Raw genomic sequence first — 20,727 nt, forward strand, 5'->3', positions numbered from 1 at the left:
AGAAAGAGACAAGGTTAGTTGAACATAGAACAATGATGGGAGATTATTGGACAGAAGAGGTAGAAGGAAGCAGAGGAGCTCAGTGTATAAATTAAATCCCCCAGCAGTCTATGTCTATTGCAGCTTAACTAAGAGATGGTTCCTGTGACTAACAATCATTGCCAGAGACCTGAACCATCTCTAACTATAAGCTTTATCAAAAAGGAAGGTTTTAAGACTAATCTTAAAGGTGGAGAGTGTGTCAGCTTCTCAAACCTGAACAGGGAGCTGGTTCCAGAGGAGAGGAGCTTGGTAGCTAAAAGCTCTGCCCCCCGTTCTACATTTAAACACTCTAGGAACCACAAGTAGCCCAGCGCTCTGAGAACGAAGCGTTCTGCTGAGAGCATAAGGAACTATGAGGTCTTTAAGATAAGAAGGAGCTTTATCATTGAATACTTTGTAGGTGAGTAGGAGAATTTAAAATTCCATCCTACATTTTACAGGCAGCCAGTGCAGAGAAGCTAATGTAGGAGAAATGTGATCTCTCTTTCTAAGTCCTGTCAGAACTCTGGCTGCAGCATTTTGAATAAGCTGTAGGCTTTTTAAAGAGTTCTGGTTCTCCGGTTCTGGAGATTTGTTTAATGTATGATGTAAAAGAGAGATCCTGGTCAAAGATGACACCAAGGTTCCTCACAGTAAAATCTGAAGCTAATGTTATTTCATCCAGAGTGGCTATCTGACTCAATAGTGTCTCTCTCAGATTTTTAGGCCCAACAATAAGAATATCAGTTTTGTCTGGATTTAAAAAAATTAATTAATGTGACTATTTTACAATTACCTGCTTCCCCTATATCCTTTAAAAAAAGCACCAATCCTTTAGCTACAAATAGCAATATTTCTGCTTTTATCTGGTTTATGAGTCTATTTTACTGTTTAGCAATTACTTGCAGATGCTTACTCAATATCCTTTCAAAATGAAAGCACCAATTCAATTAATTCACTTTATTAGTCATTTTTTATGCCACTGACTGGTTAATGACTGCTAATGAATGAGACTATTTTACAATTTAGCAATTGACCACCTTTTCCAAATCCTTTCAAACTAAAAGCACTTAAATCTTTAGCCCAAGTAGCCCTTTTTCTCGTTTTGATTGGGTAATAATGATTACTTACTGAGCTTTCTTTTAGTTTAGCAATTTAGGACACATTTTCTCAAATTCCTTTAAAAATAAAGCACCAATCCTCTTTCTTTCTTTAACTTCAATAGCACTATTTTTTGCTTCTGACTGGTTAATTTTTAATAATTACTGAGATTATTTTACTGTTTAGCAAATACTTACAGATGCTTTCTTCAAAGCGCCACTTTAACTCAACTCAATTTAAAATTCTACTACTTCCTCTGTAGCTACTTTCATCTATATTGAGTATTTACACAACTTTGAGATATTATTTCAGCTCTTGAACTATTTAATATTATAGTTAGACGTTTTAAGAGATTAAGGTATAGTTCATCGAAAAAAGCAAACCTTTACACACTTCTTTTATTTTCAGCAGTGTTTGAACTTCAGCAAATGTTGTTCGGGTTTATTCAATTCGAAATTCAACTATATTAGCTTCTTTTGCAAATATTCACCTCTGTTTAAACAACTCAAAATTCTCTTTAGGTACATTCATTTATGCTTTACATGCTTTAGCTATTTTCTATACTATACTATACTATACTATACTATACTATACTATACTATACTATACTATACTATACTATACTATACTATGTTTTAAATGTTTTTAAATGCTACTTTCAGCAATTCATCAGTAATAGATTTAGCATGGAAGCATTCACTGTGCATTTTCCTCTTAGATCACATGGTGTCACCTGAAGGAATAAAAGAGGAGACACAATCACTCCCTTACTCAATCAAATGCAGCCATGCGGTCGTTACAAGCTTAGAATTTCTCAGTGCTTAAAAGTTAGGTGATATTGATTATTTAATAAACATACTGGAGTGTATGGATGGAATCATCTGGACTGCTCATTGATTTTAACTATAGTGGCCAAATATTACAACCATCTTATAATCTAATGCACTGCAACCCACTGTGACCTCTAGTAAACATATGGCAAATGCTATTTTTTGTTCAGACCTCTGTGCTGAGTCCAGACCTTGTTGTCTGGATGGCGAATCCTGACATGTCATCAGACACTGAATAGATCAGCACAATGTTTTCTTTGTGTAGTGGTGGCGTCGCTGTAAGTGAAACCTTACTGGAGGGGTAAACGTGTGGCCTCTACCCAACTGTCCTTAGACGGAAGAATTCACCTGGATGGTGGTGAATCATTTTTACTGGTAAAAAGTCCCAGATACTCACCCTTCACACCTTTCAGACATGTCGACCAATGCACTGTGTGGGAGGATCCTTAACTTAATTCACTCCTTCTCCTTTTGATAAACTTATTCCTGAAACAGAAAAAATCTTGTTGTAAAATAAAGTCCCATGGCAAAGCAAGGCAAGGAGAGCAGAAGTAACAGAACCACAACCAAAACCGCAGGCTGGATGTCGCATGGTAAGCAAACATCTGGAGATCTATCTCTGGCTGAAGAGACTAAACAGGAAATTAAAGTCTGAAGATTAGCCTGAACAGAAAGTCGAGTCGCAGATTGTTCATTCAAAGCAACAGAGAAGCTGGAAACTGATCAAAACACTCCAAACCTTAGACTGAATGTGTGACAGCTTGGCCTTCAGGGCCCTCCTGTCTAGCCTTCTCTGAGTGGCCTGGTAGCTCAATGGGTCAATTGTTGGCCTGGGAGGCAGAAGATTGCGAGTTTGATCCCACCACACTTGGTGCAAGACATTTCACAAAAACTCACCACGTGCTGCCATGTTATTTTCAATAAAGTATGTATCTTATCATCTCTTTTGTACTGTATGTATCTTATCATACTTCTTTTTCAGTTGTCTGGTGTAAACATGGTAATCATGTTCACCTTTTCAGTCCTAGTTATATTTCAGAGTTATATGTAGCTTGTCCCAATAATAAATAATAATTATAATTGTCGTAATTGTTTCTCTGTGGTTTGTTTGTTGTTGCCACTAGTTTTTTACATGACTCTGGTTCATCATCTATGTCATTTGTAAATGCTGTAACTCTGTTTGGTTTCCCAGTTTTGTGCTGCCTTGTATAGATCAGGTTAGTAATTTGTCTTACTGTTAGTTCTGGGCTCTGAGTTGTAATGATTGTTTACCTTCTTTTTTAGAAGGTTATGTAATGTGTAGTGGATTCTGGTTAGTGGTCATTTCTGTTAGCCGCTGTGTCTTATTTTTGTCTGTATACTATTATTCCTACGTCATGTGTTTTTTTTTCCCCAGTTTGTCACTCTGTCCTCTGTGGAGACTGAAATAGTTGAACACTGAAGACGTCTTTAATAGCTCACTTCAGTAGTAGTAGACTGTGTGAGCCTTTTGTAACAGAGCTGTGCTACTCTCATGCTGAGGCAGGTCTTCATTTGCCCTGGTCTCACTGTGTCTGAGTCACAGTCCCTAAAGATGGTTGTTGATTTGGGCATGTTCTCTGTTGCATTAGCTCATGTACTGTAAGCCTTCGGTCCCACCACGAGTGTCTGTCTGATCTGCCCTAAATATTTGTGGGTTTGATACGGACTAAGTCCAGCTACACATAGTGATGTTTTTCTTGATTTACTTTAATTATTGCAGTCCTAATGCATGTATGGCATAGCCCTGCGAGACTGGGTGGCTCAGGATGAGATAAAACCTTATTCATCCATCAGTGGGGAACTGAAGTGGTTTTTAAATTGACATCTGACTGTCTAAGGAAGAAGATAAGGGGAATTCTGACTTTTTATAAACGAGAATGAGGGAGAAACTGCTTTAATTCAATTAAGACTTTTAAATTAATTTTAAAAGCAGGTCTATAACTTAATATTCGTAATGGTTTCTAACATTGTGCTGTGATGCAGAGGCCCAGAGTGTCTTGTTTGACTCTCTTCACACCTGTGTGTGGCTTTTTTCAAACCAATTTCACATCAGCACTTCAGAACAAACAGTGCAGGTCTTATCCCTGCCCCCTTCACTACCCACCCTCTGTCGCTGGCAGGATTTAAAGGATCGGATGTGAGTGTGACCTTACAGGAAACATCTGCACCCCTCTGTCCGGCTTTCTCTTTTCCCTGCCGGTTGAGTGAAGTTAAAGTACTTCAGCAGTTTACAGCGACAGTCTTCTCGGTATTATGTCATATTTGCACTATAATCAGGGACTCGGTGCGTCCTGACGCGGATAAAGGTGCGGATGAGCGCCGTCCGCCCCTTGCCCGACTCTGGCTCCTTGCTGCCCACAGCCCGATAAGGTTGCTACATTGACCCCCCCCCCCCTTTATGTTTTATTCCACTCAGCCCGTAGAGCTGCTGGCCACGTATCAAAGCGCTCTTTGTAGGAGCAGGCGGTGCAAAGGCTTCGCTGCGCCGGAGCAGGACGGGACTAACGGGGGGAGGACGGACACGGGCTGCGTCGCCAGGCAGCACGGAGGAACACAGACGCGGAGGTAAGACGCTTCTACAATTTCCAACAAGTTAAGCAACTTGTTTTCGAGTTAGCGCCGTTTGGTCCACCTGCTTCGGGCCGATGTGACGAAGCGGGAGAACGCCTGTTCGTGTCAGCGCTTTTAGAAAGTCGCCCTTTCACATCCACCGAAAAGGCTTGTTCCACGGCTGTAAAAGTCACGGAGGTAGGGATTATTAACGGTTAAACACTTGGTTCGTCCATGGCATTCAACGTATTGTGGTGAAGTTAAAATTAAAACAAAGTTCAATCGAAATTACCTAATTTTAATCGCAGGAAGGTGAGTTTCTTAATTCGGATAAATATTATACAATATACACAAGTATATGAGTATTTATAATAAATACATCTATTTTCTACTGACGTTGTGTGAATCTGTAGATTTTGCACTGGTATTTCATTTTCATGAAATGTATGTCAGCTGTTTTACAGTTATTATTTAGGATTGTACGATGAGTCACTGCGGTATGAGCTCACCTTTCTCCCGCCTCTCTGTCCAATTAGCGGGTTTTGTCTCCACTCCTAAAAAGGATGTTGGTTGTTTTTTTTTTATTAAATGTATCATCCGTATGTTAAAAAAGCTTCAGTCGTCTTCACTTTGCAGTGAAACAGTGGTAATGGTCAGCTTCTTTGACTGATCACTGTTTCACATTCAAATGAGACAGTGAGAACATCCGCAGGCATTCAGGCATTCATATTGGCTGGATCCAATTTAACAAATATAGTTCTTTCACTACTATCAACTCTTGTCACCAAGTAAAAAACAGCAGACTGAGTTTAATACACATATATTTGTCTGTGCTAAAATTGTAGCGGCTGTTACCAGATGGAGCGGTTTGTTTTCGCTGATTTCAGTCGACTGTCAGTCACCTTTCTGACGCTGATCACACACTTATCACACCCTCATGAGCCGACTGTCAGCAGCCCCCCTCCTTGGTCTGTCTGGGGAAGGTGTTAAAAATGTTAATGAGGCCACCCCCTATTTTAGCACCAAAGACGCAATTCTAAGGTAAAACCAAAAGGTGGAGCTTTAGTATCTGACCTGTAGAGTTAGAGTCAAACAGCAAGTATAGGCAGAGTTCTGAGAACAGGCCATAGATCTGATAATGTCAGTTCTACACTGTTTGCTAGGGCAGGCAGGCAGGCAGGCAGACAGACAGACAGACAGACAGACAGACAGACAGACAGACAGACAGACAGACAGACAGACAGACAGACAATAGTCTGTCTAAACAGTCAACTAAAAAGTTAAGAAAACTTGAAGTTGACTTCATGTCAGAGTTGAATGTTGTACTTACTTTTTTTTTAATCATAGATAAGCATCGGCAGCTCACGCTGCCACAGCTGCCAAACTACCTTCTGGAGGTTTATCAGTTACTGGCTGTATTAGGTTGAGTTGGACTTCACAAATGTACCTAATGAAATTATTAAATTCTCATTCTATATATTATTCATATTCACTTGGATGTAGTGTGTGTCAGTCTGCCTGCTTCAGGAGCTGTTTTAAATAAAATAAAAAACACTTGAATCTTCTAATCAAGCTTAGATGAACATAACAATAGAGAGCCTCTTTTCAGACAGAATGACCAATCCACAGCACTAGTTAGACTGGTTTCACACCATCGCCTTCCCCCCAAAGTATCAGACTTCTTCAGTGCTGTTACCTGATGTGGAATGTTGACAGAGGGGAAAACAGCAGCACAGATGAGGCAACACTTCGAAAACATGGGTATCAGCATTTCAGAGAGCACTGTGAGATATCATTTTCAGGAGAAACAACCACGTCGCTCCAACCCAAGATAATTATACAGGTAATTAGCCAGGATATATTGTGTGCGTATAAATACTACATACGTATGGCTTATCCTAATGCTTGTCTAATGCTTGTTTACCCTGTAATGTCCTGGCAGTCATAGATGCAATGACGAAGGCCAATGATGAGATGAGCGCTCAAGTTTTGCAGCAAGAGATTGAAGCACAGACTGGTGTTAGGTTGAGTTTATCTACTATTCGCTTTGCACGTAGGAAACTTGGATGGAAATTTGGAAAAACTTTCTTTAGCCCAATGATAAAATATCGCAACAAGAACGCCAGATTAATGCAAGCTCTCCAGTGGATTGAGTCTGGGGAGACATGGCATGATGTTCTCTTTACAGATGAAACAGCTGTTGCACTGGAACACTTTGCCCAGCATAGATTTTACAGAAAAAATCACTTTGTTCCTAAACCAAATCCCAAACATCTGTCTGGGGAATGATTTCACTTTGGGGAGCTGGTCCCTTGGTAATTTTTGAGGGAATTATGGACAAGCAATATTTTGGGGAGTCTATAATGGCCAGCAATTCTTGGGCTTTGCCAACTTCATCAGGGCGGCCCTTGAAGAGTGGCGCAATTGGCTGGGGGGAGCGGAGCAGCCGTTCCTTGTGTTCACAGAACATAAGAACTTGGAGTACTGTATCTCAAGTCCACCAAGAGGTTAAATTCTCGTCAAGCATGTTGGTCCCTATTCTTCAGCAGGTTTAACTTTCATTTCTCTTATTGCCCTGGCTCCAACAATACAAAACCAGACGCGCTATCAAGCCTCCACGAGGTTGGGGAGGACGTTGAGACCCCTGACCCCATCCTGCCCGCCTCGTGTCTAGTTGGAGCAGTTACGTGGGCCATCGAAACGAGGGTTAAGGAAGCGGCCTGGGATCAACCTTCCCAGCCAGCCTGTCCACCCAACCAGTTGCTCATACCCCCTGTGGTCCAAGGAGAGGTAATCCACTGGGCCCATACATCCTCTTTCAGTGGTCACCCAGGCATCCCCTGGACAGCTTTTGTTATTGGTCGATTCCGGTGGCCTTCGATCCTCAGGGATGTCAAGGAGTACATGGCCATCTGCCCTGTCTGTTCAGCCCACAAGGTCCCCCACCAATGACCACCAGGGTTCCTGCAACCTCTCCCTGTTCCCCATAAACCATGGTCACACATCGCCCTGGTTTACCTCCTACCCAGGGCAACACTGTAGTCATGACAGTTATATTCCCGGCTAACTCACCTTATTCCTTTTTCCAAGATTCCCTTCGCCAAGCAGACTACTCGGGCTATGCTGGAACACGTCTTCCGCCTTCACGGTTTTCCCCATGATGTAGTGTTAGACCGGGGTCCCCAGTTTGTGTGGCGCCCAGGTCAGTCTTTCCTTAGGTTATCACCCAAAGTCCAATGAACAAACCGAATTCACCAACCAGCAGTTGGAGACCGGGCTGTGTCTCCTCTGCTCTATAAACCCCTCCTTGTGGAGTCAACAGCTCGTCTGGATCGAATATGCCCACAACACCCTGCTCTGTGCCACAACCACGCTTTCTCCATTCCAGTGTGCCTACGTTTATCAACCTGCTTTGTTCCCCTCCCTTTACTTCTGTCTCATTATTCATCCGCTGTCAGTGTACCCATTAGTCCCAGTTCTTGTTTTGACCACGACCTTGCCTGCACCCTTTGTAACGTTGCCTTCTGCCTGCCTGTATTTTGACCTAGCCTGTTTTAACTGCCTCCTGCCTGCTCCTTGCCTGTACTGTACCTCTGTAACCACCGAGTGTCTGACCACTGCCTGTTTGACCTGTCTTTGCCTGTCGATTAGAACCTTGAAACTGATTCAAGACTCTGAGCCGTGCATGTGGGTCCGTAGCATTGCACCGCCTGACAATAGATGTCTTAGATATAGTAAGCATGAAACATTGCAGGATTTTTGGACTATTTATTTTGTATTGTATTGACTGTATTAATGAAAATGCATCAAAAACAACAAATGCCATTTATGTAAAACTGTACTATTAGTTTATTTTAGTTTATTTTTAGATTGTGTGTGTGTGTGTGTGTGTGTGTGTGTGTGTGTGTGTGTGTGTGTGTGTGTGTGTGTGTGTGTGTGTGTGTGTTTGCGTTAGTATAGGCTGGTCACACATGGGGTTTTAAGTTTTTTTTCCAGAGGATTTTGTTGGAAACGACTCGGACTGGACTTTGTGTCCTTCGTCTGAACCCTGTGCTCCTTTTACTGACAGCTGAGCACAACAGGCAGCTTCACACAGCATGTTGGACAGACAGCTGAACTATATGTAGGTCCTTAAAACTAACCCCTAAAGTTCCTGTGATTGAGGGAGACCTACATCTTTTAATGAGTGTGTTGCTCAGTCTGTGACAACACAATAGTGCCTGATGTAACACAACAGATAAACAGGATCAGATTCAGTAAAATGTTGTGGTTTGCTTTTAAACAAATCCATTTTACATTTCCTGATGTAGCTTGCATGGCTTGAGCCTCCTTAAACACGTACACCAGTGGTAGCACCCCTGTAGGCAATGATAGATTAGGCTAGAGGTTTAATTATGAAACCAGGTCAAACGTTCTACTGTGAACACTCACTTCCCACTTTGAACCCTTTTTTATCATGATTTTTTTAATTGGGCTCTTAAATTTAGTGATGTTTGGACTCCAAAGGATGAACCTCGGGACTGCCTGTGTCTTTTACAAAGTTCATTAAATCCGACAAGGAAGTAAAGTAAACTGTGATTATAATTACACAACCAAGACTCAGAAGCGAACAATTAATGATGACACTAAGGGACAGGAGAACTGAAGTTAGTTTCTGCTGATAAAATGCAATGTGGTAACTATTTATTCACTAATTTATTCATTTATTTTATTATTATATGATATTGTAAAAAGTAATGATTAGGTATTGTAAAAAGTAGTGTTTGTGAAAAAAAGAAAAAAAGGGGGGGGTTTCTGTTAGTTTAATTTAAAATTTGTTTCATTTAAGTTGAAATGTATTAAGAATAGATTCCAGGTTTCATTAAATTTTGATGTATTGTTTTTCTATGTAGTTAATTTTTTCTCTATGGTTATGTATTCTGTGAGAAGATTTATCCAGTGACTGATACATAGCAGACTTTTAGATTTTCAGGTTTGAAAAATTATTTTCTTGGTAATTGTTAATGAAATGTGTACTGGGTTTTATATTTAATTTGGAGATGATCAACTTCTGCAATGTTTCAGAAGACAGAGGGATGAAGATGTAATGATTCTGCAGACCAGGATTTTGGAGAGTTTCTCTGTCACTGCTGCCCAAAAGGAGCAGGTCCAAGTGGCATGGGAGTAATCATCTGTGCTATCCAAGGTGCACGGTGAACAGGTGTCTGTGTTGGTTAGGCGCATTTTAAACATTTTGTTTGAGTGATGTGGTTTCTGTGAATCTTGTATAAGATGTGAATTTGTGTTGCTAGTCATGGAGAATGTGTTATTGTCAGGTTTTGGTTTTATTGATCCTGTTTCGTGTTTCTGATCGCCGACTCCTGCCTAATCCTGAACGTTACTGTTGCCTGGAAAGAACCTTTAAAACTGACCTGATTGTCTGACCTTGAGATCGCCTGTTCCCTGCCGGTACTGTAGTCGTGTTGATTCTGTTGCCGAACTTTGCCTGCGTCTGGACCTGACTCAGCCTGCTCCCTTGTGCTGTGAATATGAGATTTCCCTGTGTATGACCTGGACCGTTTTGTACTAGGATTTTCAGGTTAAACCTCAGTTTTTACCACCTATCTTGTGTCCTCACACTGTGCATGTGGGTGCGATCTCTGCCTAAGCCTGACAGAACAATTTGGCCAGACTTGGACCCAGGCAGTGTCCAGCCTTCATCCAGGTCAGTGACTGTTTTTGTTTTTCTTTTCCCTGTCTGTTCGGCTGCGTGCGCTAATGTAGTAATGTAGCTGTGTTACCCGAGTCTACCGGAGAATATCCGCGGGGACCTCGAAAGGCTGGCCAAAAAATATGGGGAAGCACCCAGTCTTACTGTCTGGGTCCGCATAGTAAAACTAGGCATCGCCATATTAGAGGGATAATTCTGGTGGTGTGAGTACCCCGGAGTACAGGCGTTCCTTGATAGAATCCGGTTAATGCGGAAGACTTTGGCACGCGTCTCCGCAGCCGCTCCCGTCGTCACTCTGTCGGTTGAAGCTCCCGTAGCCGCCGCTCTGTCGGTTCAAGCTCCCGTTCCTGTCACCACTCCAGCGGTTCAAGCTCCCATTCCTGTCGCCGTTTTGTCGGCTCAAGCCCAAGCTCCAGACGCCGCCGTCTCTGTTCGCCACTCTGACCCAGTCACGGAAACCCAGCCCGCGCCGCTCCCAGAGCTTCGAACTGACAGTCAGTCGTAGGCGCTCCGGATGACGTCGGCGGGGGCACGGTTCCAAGGTCCAGGGTCCAGAGACCTCAGTTGCTGTGTCCGAGCGGCTCCCTTCCCCGGCAGAGGATCTCTGTGGCCCGCTGGCTGACTGTCTCACTGCAATAGCAGGCATCCTGGACAGCGTCGTCCAGCGGATCCGCCTCCAGTGTACTCCTCCAGTTGTATTCCTTTTCGCCCACCTTATGAACACCGCCGATTCGACAGCTGACCAGAGCAAAAAAGGAATACCTGTTCGAGGAAGCGGCCGCTCTCATCCTGAGGGAACCTCAGGCCCTGAAGCTCTCGGAGCTGCAGGCAGCAGCCACTTCAGTCCCTGCGTCTCAGTCAGGTCAGCCATGTCGCGCTCAGGCTCCAGTCTTATCCAGTTCCTGTCGGCCTCCAGGCGGAGGCCGTCCCAGCCGCAGTTCCTGTTGGCCTCTAGGCGGAGGTCATCCCTGTAAACACTGTAAGGTTTGACCTTTTAGAGCACAAAATACAACTGTATGTAGTGATATACAAAGTCCAACAATCCCTTAATGGCCAGCACTTTGCCACAGAGGAGAGGAAAACTCCACATAATAAACCTTGACCAGTGATGCGATACAGACAAGAACAGTAACAGTAATAGAGTAAAGAAAACACAGGTTGATTGTTTGAACCCGCTCCTGCACAGTGGAAACACACAGCTCAGAGGCAGACGAGAGCTGCAGAGAGAAGAAAAGGTAATAACATGGAATGCTGCCATGTAAGTGGAGAGAGGGAAGAATGAGCAATAATGCAGCATCAAGCACCCAGCATCTAATGTTACACTCTCTGTAAGACACGTGTTCAGATGCAGAGCTGGGTTGACTTCCAGAACCAGTCAGGAGTTTATGAACAAGACCAAACTACAGTGGAGCGTAGCTACATATTTGACCTTGTTTTGAAAAATAAGGCAGTCACATGAAAAAAGAAAATAACAGCCTTAAATGAAAATAGTTTGCACAAAAACCCGATTTTAAAATTTAAAGCTCACGTGATAAGTGATGAAAAAGGAAATGATAGTTTCCGCCTGAGAACAAAGGGAAATCATGTAACATAACAACAATCTACTGGAGGCCAAAACTCCACACAAAATGGTGCCTTGCTGCATGTCACGCAACATGAATAGAAACAGAAATAGAAACTTGTGGGCCAGAGGACACACTTGACCACAAAAATATTGTTTCTTAAGTTTTTGACACACAGACCGATAACTTTTAAAATGACCCAAACCTCATACTGCCAAGAACCTAAAACCCGTTAAAATTATACAAACATTAAAAAGTCGTTATGATGGGGAGAAATGCTGAAAAAAGCTTTATGAATAAATGACATTATTAAAGCTAAATTGGTTTGAAGTTGAATGGAAGCCATAACGTGTTGTGAAACTCCAATGGTGGATGTATTTACTGTAGGTGATGACAAAAATCCAGAATAATCTTGAACTTGAAGCAACATGTTTGAACTTGTTCAATAAGCAAAATGATTATGTTCACTGCATGGATTAGCCCAGTGCACCACCATCTCAGTCTCATTCAGGAAACCTAGAGACAGTTTAATCGTTTTCATTTTCTTTTTTAATAAATGTGCTCACCTTCAGTTATGTGATAACCGTCATGTTGGTTTATGGTCAGTTTGCATTATAAAAATAAAAATAAAAATAGCCCATTGATCTATAGTTATTTATTCATTTGAGGTTAAAATTAATGCTGGTATGTTTGTGTAAGGAACATAGGAAACATCTCTCTTTGTGCTTTGGTCGTGTTGTTTAGAAAGCAAGTCATGGTGAAAATATTTTGCATGCAAACAAAACCTGGACGTGTCTGTAAAGCACCTGCGAAGCAGCCCCTTATCAGAAACCCATGGATATAATCCCGAGTGTGCACATCTACCTAGTGCTACAGGAAGACTCCAGCCACTTCAAGTTACCAATTGCTGGGGTAACACCAAACAACAGGCCAAAGAAAACATCCAGACCAAGGCTGTCCATCAACTAAATCAACTCTCGGCCATCCAGCAGAAAACCAAACAAACAAAAAAACAAAACAAAACCAAACTAACCAAACCTTTGTCATTGACCCATTCATCACAGCGTGGCAACAACGAAGAACGCGTAGAAGAGGCCCACACATAACATTTAACCTAACACAAATTAAACAAGGAACTTTGCAATATGTAATCTTGAATCTTTGTGCCTGAAAAGTTCTACAAAGCCTAAATTCACACTTTTTCAGCGATGTCTAGATCTACATATACTGTGTCCTATCCAAAAGCTGGGCTTGGTTACAATTCCCTGTTTTAGCTAAGCTCATATTGAAGCCAGGTCCTGTTGTCACCTTTAACACAACCCAAGGTTTAACACGGTTATGGTGGGGAGAGCAGTCCAGTCCAATGGGTGCTATTAGTACTGCTGCAAATTGATTTATACTGTACATCACACCAAATGCATGTGAAACAAACATTTCCTGTTTCATATGCCTTTGCTTATTTCTCTCTCTCTCTTTGATCTATCTGCACAGGGCAAAGAAGAAGCAAAGGCTCACAGCTGTGATGCCTCGCTGCAGAGTAAATCTTTGCGCCATGATCTCCCTGGTCGTCCTGCAGGGGGTGGCAGTGGTGCTGTTCTGTGGCTGGTACGTCCAGCTTTATTCCTGCAACTCAACCTCCCCCAACGGCAAAGTCCACGTGCTGCTGCTGTCGTCGTGGCGATCAGGCTCCTCCTTCCTGGGTCAGGTGTTCAGTCAGCACCCATCAGTCTTCTACCTGATGGAACCCGCTTGGCACGTGTGGACCAAGTTAGAGAAACACGGTGCTCGGGCGCTCCGCATGGCTGTGAGGGATTTATTACACAGCGTTTTTCAGTGTGACTTCTCAGTGATGGAAGCCTACCTGCCCAGGCAACACAACTCGTCTTCCTTGTTCATGTGGAGTCACAGCAGAGCTCTGTGTTCACCACCAGCCTGTCCTCTCACACCACAGGGTCAGTTCAGCAACCAGACTCATTGCCTTCAGGCCTGTGATGGTACGAGCCTGCAAAGGGTGGAGGACACCTGTGGTGCCTACAGTCACGTTGTGCTAAAAGAAGTGCGTTTTTTTGAGCTGGAGTCTCTTTACCCACTATTTCAAGATCCAAACTTAGACCTGCGCATAATCCACTTGGTTCGAGACCCACGCGCTGTAATGCGGTCTAGAGAGGAGTCAGCCAAAGCCTTCGAGAGAGACAACGGCATCGTCTTGGAGCAGAGGAACGTAGCGGCCGCCGAGGTGCAGTATCAGGTCATGCAGGAGATCTGTCAGAGCCACGTGCGGCTCAACGAGAGGGCCATTCTGAAGCCCCCTGCATTTTTAAAGGGCCGATACAAAATGGTACGCTATGAGGACATGGCCCATGACCCACTTCGAGAAATATTGGCCATGTATGAGTTTGTGGGTCTGGAGATGACAGAGCAGCTGGAGGAATGGATCTACAAGGTGACACATGGTAAAGGCAAAGGCTCGAAGAAAGAAGCATTTAAGATCACGTCACGCAATGCGGTGGACATCTCGCAGGCCTGGAGAACCACACTGGCCCACAACAAGGTGCGACGTGTCCAGGAGGTGTGCAGAGGGGCCATGTCGCTGCTCGGGTACAGGACAGTCAGCAGCGAAAAAGAACAGAAAAGACTCAACATGGATCTGCTGGTTCCACAAGAACCATATCAGTTCAGCTGGTTACCGTCTAAAACAGAGGATCCAAGGAAAAGCTAAAGGTCCCGTAGTGTGCAACAACATTCTTGCAAGCGAGTATGTGCTCCATTCACATAGCCCCACCTCAGGCTTCCCATCACTTAAACTATAATGACGGCTGGTTTGACTACAGAAATGCAACACGATGGCTCGGTTGATCCCAGTTATGTCCCCGGGGAGACATCTCATTTCCTTACTAAACCACACATAAAAACAGACTGTAGGGTCATAGGGGAAATTTACAGACAACGTATTGAGACAGCCAGGTTAATAGAGGACTAAAGACTAGACATAAAGTATGAAGGTTTGTTCTACATAGACACAAGCAGATGCATCTCTCAGTCACAAACTTTTTAACTACGGGATATCCAAGAGTAAAATATAAAGGGGCTTCATTCTGTCAGTGGAGTCGGGTTCATCTGTAATATACAAGATAAGCTGTACAGCAATAAGGGCTCAAAGTGTTTCTTAGTCATTTCTAAATCTGCTCACTTTATTGAAGTAGGTGTGTGTCGTTGGATGTTTACTTATGAGCTAATTGTAAACCTGCTTCTATTTGTGTTTGTTTACAGGAGTTGCTCTTTTGTTTATAATCATGATACACGTGACTATTGTTTATTGTTTTGACTTGAGAGTGAGTGGAGAATGATTAACGGTCTAACATTTAATAGTGGCTAAAAAAATCTTCTGCTGAGGAAGCAGAGGCAGTGACTTGCCCATCACCCAGGCTGAGGTCACCGAGGTAGTTTGTAAGCTGAAGAGCTTACAAACTACCTCGGTGACCTATGGCAGGGCAGCGGGGGTGGATGAGGTCCGTCCTGAGTACCTCAATTTTTTGGATGTTGTGGGGCTGTCTTGGGTGACAGGCCTCTGCAACATCACGTGGACGAGGGAGACAGTTCTTCTGGACTGGACAACTGGGGTGATTGTCCCTCTTCACAAAAAGTGGGACAGGAGAGTGTGTTCCAACCATTGGGGGATCACACTTCTCTGCCTCCCTGGGAAAGTTAAACGAGTGGGTTAAAATTTATCTTAAAATTAATCTTGATATTAAAACGCATACTGTGATAAAATGAAGCAAATATGTACTATAGAATTAGGGCCTATTACAGGGCCGAAACAAACTTTAAAGAAAATGAAGTAGGTATAGGAACACAATCATTGTGTAATAAAAATGACCTCTCACAGAGCAAATAGAAAAAAACACATATAATAGGATTGTTTTTTTCGAAACAACAGAATGGAACAATAAAAACCACCTTCATTACAGCTCCTTCAACCTGTGCATGTGGTTGTTGAGGTGCTGTTCAGTGTGAAAAAGTGACTTCTGGGTGCTTTGTGTCTTTGTGCTTGTAGCTCTGAAGGTCCCCAATGGTTATATGGATTTTATTTTAAAGCTCATCTCAGTTGCTCCTAACTTGCGAACCATGGGCTTGTTCGTTTTTATTGCCCACAGCAGAGTTTCTAGACAAACACTGAAATCATGTCACCATGCCTTGGTGTTTTTCAGTGTTTTATTTAATTCACAACAAATTCCTCTTTTAATCATAAATAATCATAACCTTTCCTTTTACGATTGCTAATGCTATTCATTTTAAAGCGTCATGTATGTAAAGCAGCTGAGTCTGAATTTGTTTCATTGAATCCTTGGAGACCAACCCTGGCTGAAAAGGAAACTAGTATTGATTTCATTTGAGGAGTCAGAAGAACAAATCGTTATAAATATGGGTTTTCTGCCCATTGAAGAGGTATTGTAAAACGCATCAGTGTGCACTGGCTAAATCAGAGACAACCTGACAGGTTTTCCATTCAACTTCACGTGTAAACAAACTGACCAAGCCCTAAGTGAACTAAAGTAAGTTATGAAGTAATGCAATGTAATGTTATCTCTACAGATTACTTAAATTTTCTTGAAAAAAAGAGTTGCCTAGAGTTTACTGTTTTTTTCTGCTATCCTACAATGTCAGTGCTGTACTGAGTGAGTTTGACTGACTGACTACACTTTGGTCTCATTTGTTCATATTTATTAGAAGATGATTTATGAAGCAGAAACTTACAACAATGACTTGAATAAATATTTACGCATAACCTTTGTTGTGGTCAATCTCTTCTTGGTAACTGGAACCAGCTGTTGTTGGCTTCAGTGTTTGAGAAGACAGATAATCTCTTAGGTTTTTGCGCCATCTGGTGGCCAAACACGTATAAATATGTTTCTTTAAAAAATACTTTAGTGATTGTTGTCAATAAGAAAGTCATCTGGACATTAGTGTTAAAAGGAAAATGTTTTACTCACCACTGAGCTGGATTCTTTAATGTAGAGATGTAAAAGTAAAGATGTGTTTCCCGCACTACAGAGATCAATAAGGGTTCTTTATCAATAAGGAAAAATAATTTTTTGCAGGTTTATTAATTTTTGACACTGCACATTGATTATATTCCATTTTTGCTTATATTAAGTAAAACAAGGAAAGCTGTGTTTTGTATTTTGTCTTGAGGACAAATTAAACAGATGACAACCACGCGCTGTGTTGCCCTTGTGTTCAGACGCTAGTGGCAAAACTGGCAAACCTTGTTCATAAACATAGTTTTGTTGTGCATTACATATCTAATTTATATATTTAAGCTGAGAGACACAGATGTTAAGGTGGTCAGGTGGGTGAACAGGTTGAAACATGGACTGTCACCAGGTCAGACCACACGTACAGCCCAACTGTGTTTTTCAGACTGACTCTTTGTAAAAAAACATGATGCATCCACAGCAATCATGCATGTGTTCTACAATCTCCAGAGTAATTAAAGCCCTTAGGCTGAGGCACAATAGCTCATTTGGGGGATGAACCACGAATGGCCTCCTATAACTTCTTTAAAAAAACACATAGCTCTGGTCCCAAGGTCAAATATTACTGCCACAGTTGACTATGAAGCTGCTCATGCACCCACTAGATGTCGTGATCTAGGCTATGCAAGTCCATTTGGACTGAGTCAGAGCCGGGGTACAAGTTTAAAGTCACTTTAATGAACCAAAAACACTGCAAATCTAAACAAAAATACACTAGGAGGCAGAAAACACTCAATAAACAGAATCAAACGTGGCTAGAGCATGGCATGAACAAAGGTGAACAACATGACTAAACAGAAAGCAAGAGGTGCCAGTGCACATCTTAAATGCAGCGCACTTCATCACAAATTACCACCGCCAAACTTCTGTACTGTACTGCTTTGTACTGTGCCAACACAAACTGTTCTGTAGCTGTATTCTGGCTTATCTGAACTGCTGTTGTGAGAAGTAATTTCCCCACTGCGGGACTATTAATGGTTATCTTATCTTATCTTATCTTATCTTATCTTATCTTATCTTATCTTATCTTATCTTATCTTATCTTATCTTATCTTATCTTATCTTATCTTATCTTATCTTATCTTATCTTCCTGCTGAATTTACCTGACTCCATCTGCAGGTGGATCATAGACTTCCTCACCCACAGTATGTGAGGCTGGAGAAGCTTGTCTCTGATTCCCGGACCATTAGCATGGGATTCGCCCAAGGCTGTGTCCTTTCTCACCTGTTATTCTCCCTGTACAAACATAGCTGCACATCTAGACACGAGTCTGTCAAACTTCTGAAGTTTGCTGACGACACCACCCTCATCAGCCTACAGGAGGGACATAGCCAGTCTGGTGTCATTGTGCAACACTAACAACATGGAGTTCAATGCTCTGAAGACAGTGGAGATGAGAGTGGACTTCAGGAAGTACCCAGACCCCCCCTCCCCCTTGTCGTCTTCTGGGGAGTCCTTCCATTTCCTGGGCACCATTATCAGCCAGGACCTCAAGTGGGAGCAGAACATCAGCTCCATCACCACGAAGGCTCAGCAGAGGATGTACTTCCTGAGGCAGCTGAAGAAGTTCCACCTCCCTGCGCAGATGTTGGTGAACTTCTACACTGCCATCATACATTTGCACATCCGAACATCCTCCATGACAGTCTGGTTCGCTGCGGCCACGGCCAGAGACAAGGCCAAGCTGCAGCGCGTCATCCACTCTGTGGAGAAGGTGATCGACTGCCACCTACCGTCTCTCCAGGAGCTGCACATCTCCAGGATTGTAGCCGACCCCTCTCACCCAGGACATGAACACTTTCAGCACATTCCCTCTGGCAAGAGGCTCCAGTGCATCAGGACTTAGACCTCACGCCACCAGAACAGCTTCTTCCCCACTGCAGTCAGCCTAACTTTATTAGTCACTTTGACCTGTTTTGCATAACTAGGTTCCATTTATTTTCATCATCATTATTACAGTAGTGCATCAGACACATGCAGCAAATGTGTAAACCCCTTCTCTTTGGGTTGACATTTTTTCTCCTCCCTTTTGCAATTTATCAGTCTTTAGACCAGGGATGTCCAAAGTCTGGCCCGGGGGCCAATCACGGCCCGCGGTAAGATTTCATACGGCCCGCAACTTCGGCCTTATCATGTATTATTTATGGCCCACTAGCCATAAATAATAGTGGTGTCTAACAGTTAGCACCGTGAGTGAAGGGGGGGGGGGGGGGGGGGGGGGGTTGGACCACGTGTGCTAGGGGTTGCTATGGTGGGGCCAATGAACGGAAGTTTACAGCGTAGTTGGTTTCGTTCGAAGCCGAAGCCCGGGAGCCTCCATCTTGAAAAGTTCCCGTTACTTTCGCTTTTGAATTTAGCGAGTTATGGCTCACACAAGTTGGAAAAAAATATTTTTCGCTCACGAGTTGGAGCAGAACACTTGTAGTTTTTGGACCAGTGCGGATGTACCGTGTGTTTTGGACCAAAACGCTTTATTGGATTACATTCTCTGGATCGTAACGAACGAAAAGAGACCACACACGATATTATTGAGTGCGATTTGAAGCTCAGAAGTCGTCAAAAGTAAGTGATGGAAAATTTATGGTTATTGTTTTTTAAACATTTGGTGACTGCGCTGTGGTTGTTGTAGCTGGAAATGGTTTATATGGTCGGGAAGACGAAAGTCTAAGCTTTGTGTGTGTGCAGCTTGTGTCGCTGAGGTTTAGCAGCTAGATTGTACACAATCATAACTCGCATGATCCCCCCAGGTGTCCCTCAGGAGGGACAGTAGAACTTAAATTAAACAGTTTTTTTGTCTGTTACAAATCTATCAGAGATATTTTGATAGAAATACAAAAAATAAAAAAATACACGTTTGGGAGCATAAAGGTGAGTTTCAGTTTGGAAGTCATTCACAGTAATGGCACAGCCACAGCGTATATTGGTTGCTTTGACCTGTGAGACATATAGTGGTTTTGTTCTTTCTGCTTTTATCTGTAAGATAAACACACCAAAAAATAAGACAGCAAGGCCTGATGCCCCATTTTGGAGGGAAGCAACTTTTAACAAAAGCAGCTTTCCAGGCCTGTAAAGTGGCTCAGTTGGTTTTGAAGCAGATGGTGCCAGAACATTACTTGCCAGGCACCAAGTCATGTTCTCTTTGTTTTTTGGTTCAGCTCTGTTTTAGTTCCTTTGTGGTTTCTAGTTCTGTGAGCCGGGTTTTAAAAACTCAAACCTTCAGCTTCGTTCTATCCGTTTTTGGTTGAGAGAGACAATGTGTGGTAGCAGCCACAGAAAGCCCCCAGGAATCGTCCTCCCCCAGCTGACTCTCAAGCAGCATGAACGATCCTGTCAATTGCCCAATTCATGTAACAAAGGCAGCTGTTCACACGTGACTCAGGGGGCCAGCTACAGCAAGCGGATTACTTGAACACCCGACCAGTTTTATAGTCAATTTTAGAAAAGTCAGTACTCCTAATGCTGAACCCTTGAATTTAAGGACTTTGTCTTACGGGACAGAAACGAGCAGCAGAGAGTTTAGCACAAACTCAAGTACAAGATCAGGCAGGCCAAGTAAAGCAACAAGGAGAAGCTGGAGGAGAGGTTAGCACAAAACAACGTCCGAGACGTGTGGAAGGGCCTGAAAACCATCTCTGGCCAATGTAATGGAAAAATTTTGCCTTGTGCTATTTCTTACACAACACACTCGTCATGTGCTGGTTAGGTGCAACACTGAACTGAACATTCTTACACAAACAACTAATCTGTTGTGCCCTGTCGTACATCAAGTCTAAACATCTGATGTTCCATTTGACTGACTAATAATTTATGATACAGTATATGTTTGTCTTTTACACCCGGACTCTGGCTCCATCCTATCTGACTCCCCACCAGACCCAAGGCTGTTAAAGCCAAT

General features: G+C 42.8%; 1 protein-coding gene across 4 annotated transcripts; it reads left to right on the forward strand.

Moving 5' to 3' along the window:
• Positions 1-3,881: 3,881 nt before the first annotated feature.
• Positions 3,882-16,581, forward strand: chst6 (carbohydrate sulfotransferase 6). Of its 4 annotated transcripts, none has more exons than XM_029154160.3 (2): positions 3,882-4,538; positions 13,287-16,581. In XM_029154160.3, the coding sequence occupies exons 1-2, from the start codon at positions 4,372-4,374 to the stop codon at positions 14,512-14,514; spliced, it is 1,395 nt and encodes a 464-aa protein (XP_029009993.1). In that variant the 5' UTR covers positions 3,882-4,371; the 3' UTR covers positions 14,515-16,581. The 4 variants fall into 4 exon arrangements, with proteins under 4 accessions (XP_029009993.1, XP_029009994.1, XP_055365567.1 ...); XM_029154161.3 differs by having other exon boundaries at positions 4,431-11,095; XM_055509592.1 differs by having other exon boundaries at positions 4,431-10,227.
• Positions 16,582-20,727: the final 4,146 nt, after the last annotated feature.

Source organism: Betta splendens, chromosome 6, assembly GCF_900634795.4.
Source record: "Betta splendens chromosome 6, fBetSpl5.4, whole genome shotgun sequence".
NCBI classification, from domain to species: domain Eukaryota; kingdom Metazoa; phylum Chordata; class Actinopteri; order Anabantiformes; family Osphronemidae; genus Betta; species Betta splendens.